The following is a 14897-nucleotide window of genomic DNA, read 5'->3' on the forward strand; positions in this document are numbered from 1 at the left end:
TTTTATTGAACTTTTTATTCATCTTGGTTTATATTGCAAGCTTTTTTATATTTGTTTAAGAAATGAGGAGCAGAATATCTTAATAGTTAATAGCAGCACATGGCATGTTTTACTACATCATAAAATATGAGAGCCAATCACGACTGAATAGACAAATGCGGTCCACGCATATTATTAACCCATAAAATGCTGGTGCTTTTGTGGCTTTTAAGAAATTAAGAAATTTATTATTTAATAGAAATTGCATGCATGATCTTGGTTGAAAACGAGAAAAGAATAAGCAAAGGAACAATACCATCTGAGAAATCGTGATTGATTAGCAGCTGTGGTTTTAAAAAAAAAAACAGCTTTACTGAAAAATCGATAGGAAAATAACTTGAAATTTAAGGGCATTTAAGGGAAATTTAAGGGCACTTAAATTTAAGGGCACTACAAAGGTTGAGGCTGAAAAATATTATAATTGGGTACTTACCTATAACTAAATCCCTCCCATCTACCAGACCCGCCGACACCAGCTCCTGGGACACCCCGTCCGCCGTGTCTACAGAAAAACACACAGCAAGTAAATGAGAAAGAGGGGAAAGAGACAAGTGACTGCAGTGTTAAATAATGACATACTTTAATGACCTAGAAATAAATTAAACGGTAAACACACAGACCTGGAAATTCACCATAAAGGGAGATCTTTATCTTCTATTTATGTATAAAGCTAAAAACTGCGTCTTCTAGAGTTCCTTATTTTGGCCTAATTTGAAAAAGCTTTGAATGTGTCCTTCTAAAAGAAGTCTGTCTCATAATTTCACTAAGGATTGAAATAACCTGGCAGACAATCTTAAGGCTCATCACATACTTTGCAATACATCATCACATAGCTGATAACAGTGCTGTGTAGCAAGTACAAAAAGAGCTGCTTTTTAATTATACACTATAGTGGTCTATACAGGAGGAATGAATGTTAACATTCAAACCTGCAGCACAAAGACTGTTTAGTGCTTTATATATATATATACATATAAACAGCTTACCTCGTCCAGGCATAAACTCAAATCGTATGTCGTTGAGCTCCTTCTTCAGGTTTCTGGAGAACAGAAGAGAGAAATCTAATGACATTGTGTATAAGCACGGGTGTAGCAATGACCTAAATTATTTAATGTTCCTCAACATATTTATCCTCTAGAATTTCTCAGGTTGAAAGTCTTGTGTCAAAATTTTGACTGAAGGACCCCTTTAACGATTTGATGTTGACAGAAGATGAGCACCAGCATCCTATTTAAGACACTGGACAGATTTAATGATGGGAATGTGAGTGTAGATTTATGCCACACATTTATGTCACAGCACACAGGCTGTTAAAATGAGGCTCGGTGTCAAAGCAGACACACAGCACATACCTCAACCTCAACACCAGGCTGATGGGCGACTTGGAGGCATCGCTGGCAGTGGCAGGGGCCGGAGCTGGAGCTGGGGCCGGGGCCGGGGCCGGAGTAGGGACAGGGACCTGAGGGTCAAAGGTCAAACGTGTGAGCATTCCAGCAGTGGCTTTTGTGCGCAGCTCTTACACGTCAACTACAGCATTGGACAAGCTACAAATACATTCAAGTTCAGGTTGTTTAAAGTGGTGAACTTCCTAAGCCTCTTTGCTAAAGCTCTATATCACACATCATCACAGTGTAACAGCTTCCATAACTCAGCTTCATACAGTAAGTAATGAACAGAAAATTCTCCATAACCAGTAAGGAAATTTGTTTTAAACCCAGTGGAAAAGAGTTTGACATGTAAAAATAAAGAGTGTGTTTTAATATGCAAATAAAACAACAATGCCTAAAATGATGAAATATAGCAGAGCTGGGCGATATGATATGAAATCATTATTATGATCCCTGTTATGATCCATAATAATGACACACTTTTCTACACCCCTGTGTTACAGGACCTTTAACTCCACAATCACGTGTCCTCCAGTGCACAACAAAATGTTCAATCAGGAGTGATCTGTGGACTGATAAACACACATCTGTGTTACAAGGTGTACCTGGGCGGGGTTAGCAGGAGCAGGCGGGCTCTGTGAGGGCGGCACGGCCTGCCCACCAGACTGAGGTAAATCGGGATGGGCAGGAACACCTGCCTGGAGGTGACTGCCGAAGGGCTCCGCTGGCTGGAAAAGCTGCTAAGGGACAAAACGAAATATCAACACATGACACTGAGATCCAACTCGATAATTATTGATACCTTCATGTAAAATAAACATCACAATGATTCAAATGTTCCAGAGCAGCTAATACCCCCCTCAATTTTCCTCCCCAATCTGGTCACCTGCCAATTCTCACGACAGACACTAACTGGGAGGTGGGGGGTTGGTGGTGAAGACTAATACACACTTCCTCAGAGACAAATCAAGACAGTCAACCGCATTTTTTTAACCCAGTGCACGCGATGACACAAGCAGCATTCCAGTGTGTCCAGAATGTTTAGTCTAATGCATTGTTCCACGCTTTGCTGATAGAGGTGCTGTATATGAATATCACTCGAGGCATATAAAAATCGAAGAAGTATACATTTCTGGAAAACTACTCTATGAAGATTGACATTCAAAGCTGAGTCCTTACCTCTGAGTTCTGAGTGCCCTCCTTTACTCTTGGTGACTATAAGGAACACAGAGAGAGAAATGTCACAGGTGTTGTAGAAAAATATTATAATTCAGCCCGTGATCTGATTTCCACAGCAGTAGAGGGGAGGAAGGTCAGGTTACCAAGCAATGCCATGTTTATGCGTTCAATGCACACACTTTTGTTAATTTTTTAAATTTACTTCTTATGATGGTTTGGTTTTTAATGCAACCCAAACCAAATCCTTATATAAACTACTTTCTAAAATCGATGATACTGGGTCATCATATCTGTGATACAATGTGTATAAATGGGTTTACTTATTAATTTCCCAAAAGCAAGCATTATTACTGCTGCGTTGCTTGCTGTACAACAGCTGTTTTATTCTCAAGCCTACCACTCATATAAATATACACTGCTTTTAATTAACACGCCTATTCAGAGTTACACACAGATCTAACTGATCCCAGAATAAAAACCTGTCACGAATCTGTCCATGTTCAACTACAGTGGTTTAAATTGCGGTTTTAATTACACGAATATTGCTTTCACTCTCAAAACACGCTTCAAATCAGGCTCGGGTGTCAAAGCAATCAGCTTTTGATGATGCCAAATGATTGTGAATGTTATCAGATTGTCTTATCTACTATAAATTATATTACTCCTTTTATGAGCTGATTTATTGTGGGACTCTGCACACAAAGGTCACTTAGCTCTTCAACTTTGCTCAACTGTGATATTTAAATTAATTATGATGCACTCAGATGCTGCACATAAATGATGTTAACAGCCTCCACATACTGCACTTGTTCACTCCCAGTCGAAAGATTTTAAACACTCTATATTGCAGCATTTTAGTTTAAATGACCTCAGTTTAAATTCTCTACAATTTGGAAATCTGACTGAGAAATACGAATAAATGATGGTTATTATAAATTGTTAGAAATAACATTCTAGATCTAATCTAATCTGAAAAAAAGCCAAAATCTTTATAATTCTAGCTACACACTTCAGGGACCACATATTTATATTTTACAGTTAATACCGCGTTATTGATAAGTCTGTTGTCTATAGCCTCAACAGGTTTATCCTTCAAATACACCTGCTTTCATTAAAGCACTCGTTTAGAGTCGCGTTAGCATCTGAGAGTGAACAATTAATACGTTTCACACAGATTTAGGTTTCCTTATTTAACCTGTTCTGTATCAGTTTATTTGTTCTGCGCAATGAAAGTGATTAAACTGTAATAAAGCATAAAACTCCAGGTGTCCAAAAACTTTGGATAGGCAGTGTAATTTAATAAATTTAAAAGTCTGAAATGAATTTGTATTGATACTAGAATGAATCAACCAGTCAATAAAAATTATAAAACTTCTACCATGCAGTGTACAGCACAATATTTATAATCATGCACACGTTTCATTCGTCACAGAATATGTTAAATTTCTAATTATCTGAGATTGAAATTTTATCCTTTTTAAACTTTTTAGTGACTGTTTCACAGTTTAAAATTTTTTTTTTTTAAATTTGCGGTGGAGATTCTGCGGTTTAAGTCACAAGTTGTAAAAGTTTGGGGACGTCTGCTGTGATTAAAATTATTCAGCACATGAAGCTCATCAATATCTAAATGTTGATTTGCATTGTATTGATTACATCAGATGAATTATCAGCCAAACTTCTACATGCTTTAGAAGCAAAATTAAAGACCTCAGTTTGATGTTAATCCAAAACATATAGCAGTCTGTATAAGAAATATCACATTATATCACTTTATCTTGACCTTGTCTCCTAATACAGATAAATATAATCTATAACTGATAACTGTGAGAGGAACCAATAGTGTTTACACTGAAAGTGTTCAATAACAAAAGTGTGCATTAGACCGAAGCCACTGCGTGTTAGTGCTTTACCCTGAGCACTGATTATTCACCTGTTAAACGGTTAAAAGAAATCATTGATTTAAAAGGTGAGTTGTGAACACACACACAGCGATACAAATGGCTTCCAGGAAAGACAACCTCTCAAAATATACATTGTATTTTTCTTTCTTTTTCCAAATTCTTGCACAGAACTCTCTCTGACTTCCTGCTGTAAAATTGAGCTGATTCACAGGGTGGTGTGAAACGTAGTTTCGAGCTTAGAAATAAGATCGGGAGGAATAGTGTTCATGTCATGGCTTCATTTACAAGATAACGACATGGAGATTTGGATCAAGGCGGATCAGAAATTAGCCGTTTCTATGGCAACTCACATGGTCACACTGAAAATACTAATCACTGTAGCTGCGTCTAAATGACAAAGGAGCAATTTTAAATCCCAAAATGTCAGGTTTAAGTTTTTGCTCCTCATCTGTATCCATGGTGTAGCGATGTTCTCACTCGCACATCAGTGAAATACACTATATGGCCAAAAGCATGTGGACACCTGACCATCACACCCATATGTAGTTCTTCCCCAAACTGATGCCACAAATTTGGAAGCACACAATTGTACAGAATGTCTTTGTATGCATTGCAGTTTCCTTTCACTGGAACTAAGAGGCCCAGACCTGTTCCAGCAGGACACTGCCCCTGTGCACAAAGCGAGCTCCATGAAGACATGGTGTGTGAAGGTTGGAGTGGAAGAACTCGAGTGTCCTGCACAGAGCCCTGACCTCAACCCCACTGAACACCTTTGGGATGAACTGGAACGCTGACTGCACTCCAGACCTCCTCACCTGACAATCATTGCCTGACCTCACTAATGCTCTTGTGGCTGAATGAACACAAATCTCCATCTAGTGGAAAGCCTTACCAGAAGCTATTAGGTGGAAGTTATTATATCAGCAAAAATGGAACTAAATCTGGAATGGGATGTTCAAAAAAGCACACATTCACAAATCTTTGGCCATACAGTGTATAAACTTCAGTGCCTTCTGGTGGCTCCGCCCCTTCTGTTACGCGGGCAGGCTGTAAACCCTTACTGTGTTATTAATAGTATTAATAGTGCTCTATTAAGCGGTATTAGTGAGATCGACTGCAGTGAATTCCCTAATGCGAACACACTGCTGAGCAAAATGCACCATTTGAGACGCAGCTTATGATGCTAGTAGTTTCCCAAACCATATTTCAGCATCTTACACCGTTTTAATAATGCTAAATTCATTACAACTGTAGAGTCTGATCATAAAAAAAAATCAGTTGGTAAGTAATTTGATAAAGACGATTTTTTTTTTTTTTTTTTTTACAAACTTGGATACTTATTGCAATTTTGCCATGACATGAACATTAAAATGTCAAACGTGATTTTTTTTTTTTTTTTTTTTTTTTTTTTTAGATTTCAGCTGCAGATATTCATTATGTGTTAGCAAAGCTTCGGCAAAACGCTGGAATCAGTCATAAGTCTGCACTGACTGGCCTCGCTAATCAAATTCAATATTTAATCTGATGAAGGAAAGCTCTGAATGTCTGAGTCCAGTTCTTCCAAGAACTGTTTACAGAATTGAAAATCAAATACTGTTCTCAGGAGATGAATTTTTTTTCCCCAAAACACGATCCAATCATTCTTCAGTCAAGCCAAGTGTGTTCACGCTGACTGAAAGCAGCAGTGACTGTAATAACTGGTTCAGTGGATTTATCTGTTATGTATTATAAGAAATAAAATATAACAAGGCATGCTGATTATTTCCTTTAACAGAACATCCCAAAATATTTTATTCCTTTTATACCGCAGCAATTTGCCAACAATTACATTTTTAAAAATGATTTACTTTTAATTATTAAAGAACACAAACTTTTTTTCCATTTTTAGTTACATTTAATGTTGTGGAACGCTTGCAGCTTGTTATTCCTCCCTGCTGAAGATTTTCCCATGGTGGAAAAGTTACAGCTTTACCTCCGAGTGTTACAAAGTGATGACACTGGAGACTCATTCCATAAATGTTTTCCACCTCACCACATACATTTTTCTTTGTTAAATAACAGCCCACTTTTAATCTATTTATTACTAGTCTTAGATTATGTGCATGCCAGTACTACTGTCAGCGCTGCTCTTATAGACAATTAATCCACACTTTCTGACCAATCAGATTTGAAAGTGCTGTGGTATAATGATTAATACTCATCTCCTGAGTATTATTTAGTACTTCTGTTTTTGATAACTGATGAAATGCAGTGAGTTCTTGCATGTGGACTCAGACTTTGCAACCTGAATGTATTACCTCAGTCAATATTCTAGGCCTTGACTTCATCATGTCAAGGAATGGCAAACAAAAATTCCTTTTTTGGTCTGGATCTACATAAATTTTTTTTTTTTTTTGAGGAACAGTAAGCATTTTCGCAGTCCAATCAGCCCTGTGTTTCTGCTACGTCCTGCTTGGTATTCTAATACAGCTTGTTTCTCCTAGAAGGGAGTGTTTCCTTGTTAATGGAGCCATCTGTATGTGCTGGAGAAAAGCCCAACCCTATCTGGAGGAACTTCCAAAGGCTGAGAGAAGCGAACTTGTCGCCGTGGTGCGCTAACCGACTTGGGCAGCTGCTCCTTCGGTGTCAAAGACAAAACACAGATCACAACATACGAACATATGCACACAAGTGTGGGGCTCTTGAAATGATCAAAATGCAGGTGCTACATGAACGACAAAGACAAATACAGACAACTATTTAACAGCAAGGGGGCTATAACAGGTTACGTGGAGGAAACGTGTTTAGAGACACACCAACATGTTACAAGCACAGGACCACGAGAAGAGAGTGCGAGTGTCAGAGAGAGAGAGAGAGAGAGAGAGAGAGAGAGAGAGAGATGTAGAGACAGAGAGAAAGAGTGTGTTTAATTTAGTGTGTGTGTGTGTGTGTGTGTGTGTGTGTGTGTGCGTGTGTGTCACTCTCACCCGTAAAGCAGCGACGGCAGCTTTGCCCTCCTCGCTCTCCTCGTCCAACTCGTCATCGCTCCATTCCCATTCGCCATCTTCTGTTTTATGCAGCCTGCCGCTGGAGCCGGGAACCCGCCTCACCTGCGCGCGCGCACACACAGACACACACACACACACACACACACAATGAGACAGTAATTTTCTTTATTTTCTTACATCTTCATGTGCTGAAAAAACTACTCTCCTTCTATTATGTTTTAGTCTCACCTTTTTTGACCTTTCTGATATTGTGGGTGCCCTCTGTATTAACTTCTCTTGTAGAAATTCATTATTCTAGAGCAGGAAATAAAAACAGCAGTGAAAAAGCAGCTTCACTCAGTGTTATATATAAAAAAAAAATCTAAGTACAGCACACATTCTGTAGAAGTTCATGAACAGTACCAGCTTTTGGAATCAGCCCTGAATTTTAAGATATCAAGTGCATAAATTTTTAATTTTCTTCAAATTTAAAAAAATTTCTACATTAAAAAAAATCTATAATGTTAAGTATCAGAATCTAAGATTAGAGATTGCAAATACAAATAATAAACTAGTAAAAAAAAAAAAAAAAAAAAGGTAGGAGAAAACAAAGGAAAAATAAAATAAAGAATGAATAAAGATTATTAAAAAAAGATTCTTCTTGAAATCCATGAAATAAAAATGAAATGAAAATTACATTTTAAAAATTCCTAATTAAAGATATGTTAATTTTTTTTTTTTTTTTTTTCCCCCCCCAGAGTTTGGACATTTTTCACCTGTGGGTGATTTAAAAAATGCTCAGAAGCAGGCATCATTATCAGCAAATCAGTGAATTAAAAAAAATCTCACAAAGATGAGCAATGGTGTTTTTAGATAAATCAGGTTTTATTTAATTCTCATTACTAATATTTGCAATGCCTGTGTTTATATTTTAATCCACTGCTTGCATTTCTTTTACTGCTTTTGGCACAAATTTGAACTTGCTTAGGTTTCAAATCTAAAATTACATTCTTAAATTACAGCAGTTGTACTAACCAGCATTATTTTGTAGTTTCTCGTGTTCTCGTGTTTTGTTTCATTGCACCTTTTTGTACATTTAGTCACTTTGGATGAGAGAATCTTCCAAATGACAAAATTTAAAGGTAAACTTCAAAAAAATGTTGCACATTTTCCTATACATCTGCTAAATGTCAAAATTTAAAAAATAAAATAAAATAAAACAAAAAATACACAGGCTAATATACTGAAGCTGGTGAAACAGCAGTGTATTCTTATATATGAGATCTATAAATTAGAAAGAAAGAAAGAAGGAAAGAAGGAATGTGCTGCCCCCAGCTGGACTGCAGTGGTAGTGCCTGAGTGTTACAGAGAGCTGGAGTAATCATAAACATTACTGAACTTCTCCAAACTGCCAGAAAAGCGTTCATGTCGCTGGCAGTGATTGTATGACTCAGCCAGAAAAAAAGCAGATTCATACACGCACTGTCAGTGACCCGAACACTTTACTTGCATTTCGGAGAAGTTTCTGGTTTTTCAGAAATGACCGAGTTTTACCTTCGCTTTCTGGAAGAACTTGTGTTTTAAGAGCTCCGATGATGTTGGCCTGGATGAAATAAGCACGAGAAGAAAAAAAAATCATCAATCCTTGCCGAACAGAAGCCGTATCCCATGTTACCTGCGCAAGCTGTGAGAATAGTCCTGACCTTTTCTCTGGGTCCTTCTGCAAACACAGCGAGATCATCTTCCTGAAGGATTTGCCGTATTTCTTTACCACTTCTTTATCCGTGATGCCCGTCTCCAGGGAAGGAGGATCGTTCTGCAGGGTCAGCATCAATACCTGCAAACACGTCGCAAAGCTTGAATACTCAAATCTGATTGGCCAGAAAGTGCTGATTCATTTTCTAGAACAGCAGCTCTGACAGTAGTGCAGATAATTCAAATATATGTTATCGTTTCCATAGCAACAAGTGCAACTGCTGCTCATGCTCTCATGCAGAGGAAATCGCAACCTGCCCTCTTCCGCATACATGAGCTTAGGTGCAGCGTCTTCTGGAAGGCCAAAAATACGTCATACATTCCTGGAAATACAATAACGTGTAAACGTGACTTAGGGAGATGTGTACTGAGTCAGACGCCGTCATCACTTACTTTCATAGGAGGGTATTTGTGGTAGGGAGCAGCTCCTGTGGCCAATTCGATGGCTGTAATCCCAAAACTCCAAATATCTGCTTTAAAGTCATAACCCTTTACCTATATACACACACACACACACACACACACACACAGTACAAGGTTTCCTGATTAACCGCTATTTATCCAGGTGGTCAGAATTTACGGATCATCACACTGCAGCAGGAGCAATCAGAAACTGCCAGTGATGTCTATAAACACTGCAGGTCAAAAGTTTTGACACACAAGACTGAATATACTGAATATATAATGAATACATAATGTAAACTTGTTTCCCCAAATAAGCAGTTTTTTTATTCAGAACGGAAGTGAGGCTGTAAATCATGTGTGAAACTCAGAGGTTGAAAAGATGCAGAAAGTGAGCAAAGATTAAACAGGAATACTGTTAAGAATCTTTGATTTCATTTTGTCTTCATTATTATTATTATTATTATTATTATTATTATTGTTATTGTTATTATTATTATTACTACAAAATAGTAGGAAATAGTAAAAATGAAGGCAGGTGAACAGGTGTCCAAAATTTTGGAGTGGTAGTGAATGTATGTTACACTTTCCCTTTAGGTGATTCACACACCCACCTAGAAATGATTGAAAATCCAGCTCACTAGACACAACACTGTTAGTCATCAGTCTTTCTCTAAAGATATACTGTAATGTGGAACCAGATCTTCACTAAGGCTTAAGTCTAGCACACTTCATGCTTGGAAATACGGGTGTAAAGTTATTGGCAACAACCAGATCAGATTGAGTCTCAGGAATTGTAACAGTATTACATTTTTTTTTTTAAATCAAACTTACAACGGAAGAAAATATAGCATACTTTGGTTGCTTATTCACAATTCCCTGAGCATTTTTAAGCATGTAGTAATCAGCTGCGTCAGTGTGCGTGTGAGTGTGTATGTGAGTTTTACCTGCTCCATGACTTCGGGAGCCATCCAGCATGGCGTCCCAACAAACGTCTTGCGCACTTTATTCCTGGTGATGTCACCGCCGGTGGATAAGAAGGCACTTACGCCGAAATCTGCGCAGAGAATAAAAGACAGCAAGGGTGTGGAAACTGCTGACAGTCATGACAGCTTAACTCTGGATTATCAGATTAAGATATGGATCAAAACACGTTTGTGGTGTTCACTCTGATATAAAGCATAACACGCGCATTCGTGTCCTGGTTACGGAAAAACAGGCCGTTTAGCTGTGAGCATTAATCAAGCAGAGATTCTCTCAGTGGAGTGAACAGTGCGTGAGAAATTCCCGTCGGACACACAACTGACACTTTACAAATTACGGGAACAAACGAACACACGCGCACGCACACACACACACACACACACACACACACACACACACACACACACACACACTTTTGATACACTTGATACACTCGGCTTGGCTTGTTTCCACGTCTTTGATCTTCAAAGGTTTTATCTCGGCCTAGTAAAGATTCCCTCCTGCCTTTGTGAAGTGTATTCAAACTAGTGATGGGAATTACTGCTCTTTTCAGCGAGTCAGATCTCTGACTCAATTGTCATGCTGCCTCGTTCACACCAACAGATGTTCAAAAGAAGTTTCCAGAAGAGCGTCGGATTAAATGACACCCCAAGAGTAACACCACTGTCTACGTCTTCCACCTACCCCCGAAAAAAAAACGAGTCTACTCTCCACGTTCACCTAAAGGAGCCAACTGAAAGATTCAACTCGTTCATATCCCAAATTCACTGCAGGTCTTTCGAAAACTGATAGTCTTGGATCCAAAATCTGATTGGCTGAACCGTTCAAAGCCGTTGTAAAATCCTTGACATACACACACCTGTACCTTTCGGACCTTTTGGCTCTCTGGCAGTCACAACCTTCCGGTCACTTAACCACTGAGCCTCCACTGCACACATCTGTTTATTATACAGCATGTTGAATAAGTGAAGAAACGTCTTTAAATGGAGATTTGAGCTCACTAGCACTTAACTGCTGGACTGCTGCTCATACTAATTATTCCTGACAAGTTACAGCTATTTTCACAGTAATAGCCTTCTGTTCCTTTTGTTCCATCAATGAAAAAATGAGCAATAAATGTTATTTATTATCATGATCCTTTAGATCAGGGGTTGTCAGCTGGCAGAACGCTGACAAAAAGCAGACTCAGAGAAGTATTTCAGTGGACCGAACCAGTTACTTGAAAAAAATACTGCGGCAGAGCCGACATTAAAAAAAAAATGCTGTAGTTCAGCGTCTCTGTATTTCTAAACATAAACCAGCAGATCATCTGTTGCGGTTTATCCAATTTCATTTATGTAAATGATTTCTCTCTAGGCAGCTCATTGGACGAGAGAACCGCTACGGGGTTAGAGACATCAGAAAGGAAAGCCTTCAGAGATTTTCCTAGATTCTTCATTTGTTCAAAACAACGAAAACAGAATGTTTAAATATGAATGTTGGGATAGATATACGTTATTCTAAGTATATATGTATCAAATTCAGGAAAGATGGGACTCCAGGGCCACTTTGAGACAAAACATAATGACTTTGAACTAACCATGAACTAACCATTAATGATTACGCATTAAAGGCTTAATAATGTTGTCGTCATTCGGTCATGTTAGTTGCTTATCCAGATATTTGTCTGCAAGCAAGTTTATGTAACTGGACCATTACAAAAAGCTTGTTTTTCTAAAGCTGTGAGTAAACAGCGACTATCAAGGACGAATGTGTTTGATCTGAGCAAATCATTCAAATCTAGAGTGCTTTGAGCTCTGCTAAATGATGTGAAACAGACTGAAGAGCAACACCCAATTAGTAAATCGAGTGACACGGAATCATGGGAATGCGCACGCTCTGTTACGTACCTGCGATCTGAACAGAGCCGTCTTCCCCCAGCAGGATGTTTCCAGCCTTCAGATCCCTGCCAACACACACAAACACACAGCAAGCAAACAGTTTAACACACATACACATACACACACAATTGTTTGGGAGGGAACGGATGTTCATGGTGAAGCGTAAAGCTTGCATACAATCCACAAACTCTTTGGGGAAGAAACAATCTGTAATATACATAAAACATAGGCATGACCGTTTTCATAATTTTAGACGAGTGATGTAGCGGCAGTCATACTTTTCACGCTGTTTAATAGCTTTTAATCAAAATCCCCATTGTTAAAAATAAATATATGGGATGAATATAAAAATTATATCCTATTCCCTAAAACGTCTAAGACAAAATATTTCAGCAATATTTCAATACAATCATTGTGTCGTATGTAAGAACGAATTCTGGGTCCATCACTGTGGGCAAGGAGCACATTCAGCTAAGGACAGCTGTGTGTGTGTGTGTGTGTGTGTGTGTGTGTGTGTCTGATGCTATAACACAAACTGGACTGCCGTGCCAGCTGTAGTCATGGCGACAGACTCCCGACCAAGGCTGTAGCTGGAGGTCACCTCAGTTCAAAGGAAAGGGATCATTTTGGGAAGACAAACAGAAAGAGGATGGTGAAACATCTGCATGTCTAGACTGCCTGATGAACCTCCAGCCGACTGAAAGTCAAATTCTGTTCAATTTACTCCCAGGCTGAAGAATTTACGGCTAATTTAAGACCTTCTGCCTCTGTGTGCTGCCTTTTTTCCCTAATTTTCTATCATAATGCTGAAATGTGCCGGTTTATTGCTAATTGGAAGCTTGAATATTTTTAGTTCAAGTGTTTAATAGGGGAATGGCCAGACTGGTTAGAGCTGACAGAAAGGCTACAGTAATGTAAATAATCACTCTTTACAACCGTAGTGAGCAGAAAAGCAACTCATGTTCAGCATGTTGTCTGTCCTATGACAACACAAGACCACTTCAGGTTTCACTCTTGTCAGCCAAGAACAGGAATCTGAGGATGCAGAGGAAGCAGAGGAAGCAGAGGAAGCAGAGGAAGCAGGCTCAGCAAACCCCGACAGTTGAAGATTGGAAAAAGACCAAGTGATGTTTCGGTGAGCCTGTGCCCATTAGACCAAGAAAAAAATTGCAATTCAGCATAATGTCAGAATGACCGATGAAAATCTAAAGATAAGAAGGTGTGAGTGGTAGGTTGGTATATCAGGAAGGATATTTCAGTACAGTGGTCCCTGATATATTAATCTACCACTCACTCCTCTGAGGAACTCTGCAACATACATTACATAATCACATTCTTCCCTCATAACAGCGTAATTAAATTTTAGCTGCCTTTCAATCCAGTGGGATTGACTACTAACTGATAAACAAAGGTCAGTCCAGTGAAAGGGTTGAATACATGAATACATTAGCCTTTCAGATGCTGTCTGATTTCCTCACCATTCTGTCCAAGTGGGGGCAGCACAGGAAATATTTTCTCAAGACAAGTCATGCAGGCCCGACCATAAAACAGGCAATATCTTAGCACAAGTGGCCTCCAGTTCTGCTCTCAAGAGGCACAAACTGTAATATGTTTAGCTCACACACACACACACACACACACACACACACACAAAGCCACATCTGAGGAGCCAAATCAGAGACCGGTGGAGTACAGAAAGAGAATAACTCACACTGATTGCTTCTTTCTTCATAAACAGTACTGATATTGGAGAAACCTTAAACATGCACATGAACAACCATGTCTTAAAGCCTCCAGATACGTCTGATCAAGCTCTCTGCCATAAATAAACAGATAGACAGACTAGATAGAATAGAATAGATATATAAACAGACAGACAACACAGGATGGAATAGGATTGGATAGGATAGATAGACAGAGAGGCAGAGACAGACAGACAGACAAAACAGGATAGACAGAGAGACAGATAGACAGACAGACAGACTAAGACAGATAGATAGATAGATAGATAGATAGATAGATAGATAGATAGATAGATAGACAGACAGACCTTATTATTGCCTATTAATATAGGCCAGTCTTGAATCATGATACTTTTTAATATATTGCAGGGAATTTTGGATCATATATTATAGATATTAGCAACACACTATTTTTGTCCACATTGGAACGAAATTGTCATTTCTCCAGGACCACGTTGCAACACAACAGTACGCAAGACTACATAAAGTGCAAATACACAACAGTGCGAGATGAGTGCAGGACAAAGAATACACAGAACAGAACAATAAATAGACAGAACAATAAATACACAGGACGTGGGCTGGACCCTGTACATTATTTAGTAGTACAGGTAGAAGTTTAAAGGTACAGGTGAAGCAATGCGTATATTTTAAATGTATA

General features: G+C 38.6%; 1 protein-coding gene across 6 annotated transcripts in view; it reads right to left on the reverse strand.

Annotated features, from left to right (window-relative positions):
• The window catches only part of oxsr1b (oxidative stress responsive kinase 1b), a 52796-nt gene that overhangs the window by 3389 nt on the left and 34510 nt on the right, over window positions 1–14897 (reverse strand). For 3 of the 6 annotated variants that reach the window (XM_053227808.1, XM_053227814.1, XM_053227811.1), the window contains 13 exons: window positions 12504–12559; window positions 10578–10687; window positions 9622–9723; window positions 9177–9310; window positions 9028–9076; window positions 7723–7788; window positions 7474–7596; window positions 7047–7124; window positions 2607–2642; window positions 2033–2167; window positions 1392–1498; window positions 1026–1078; window positions 473–541 (listed from right to left, as the gene is read on the reverse strand). In XM_053227808.1, the coding sequence (XP_053083783.1) occupies window positions 473–541; window positions 1026–1078; window positions 1392–1498; window positions 2033–2167; window positions 2607–2642; window positions 7047–7124; window positions 7474–7596; window positions 7723–7788; window positions 9028–9076; window positions 9177–9310; window positions 9622–9723; window positions 10578–10687; window positions 12504–12559 (1118 nt within the window). The remainder of the gene's footprint in view (window positions 1–472; window positions 542–1025; window positions 1079–1391; window positions 1499–2032; window positions 2168–2606; window positions 2643–7046; window positions 7125–7473; window positions 7597–7722; window positions 7789–9027; window positions 9077–9176; window positions 9311–9621; window positions 9724–10577; window positions 10688–12503; window positions 12560–14897) is intronic. The other 3 variants (XM_053227809.1, XM_053227813.1, XM_053227812.1) reach the window with 3 other exon arrangements.

The sequence above is a fragment of the Pangasianodon hypophthalmus genome, chromosome 22 (genome assembly GCF_027358585.1).
Source record: "Pangasianodon hypophthalmus isolate fPanHyp1 chromosome 22, fPanHyp1.pri, whole genome shotgun sequence".
Lineage (NCBI taxonomy): Eukaryota > Metazoa > Chordata > Actinopteri > Siluriformes > Pangasiidae > Pangasianodon > Pangasianodon hypophthalmus.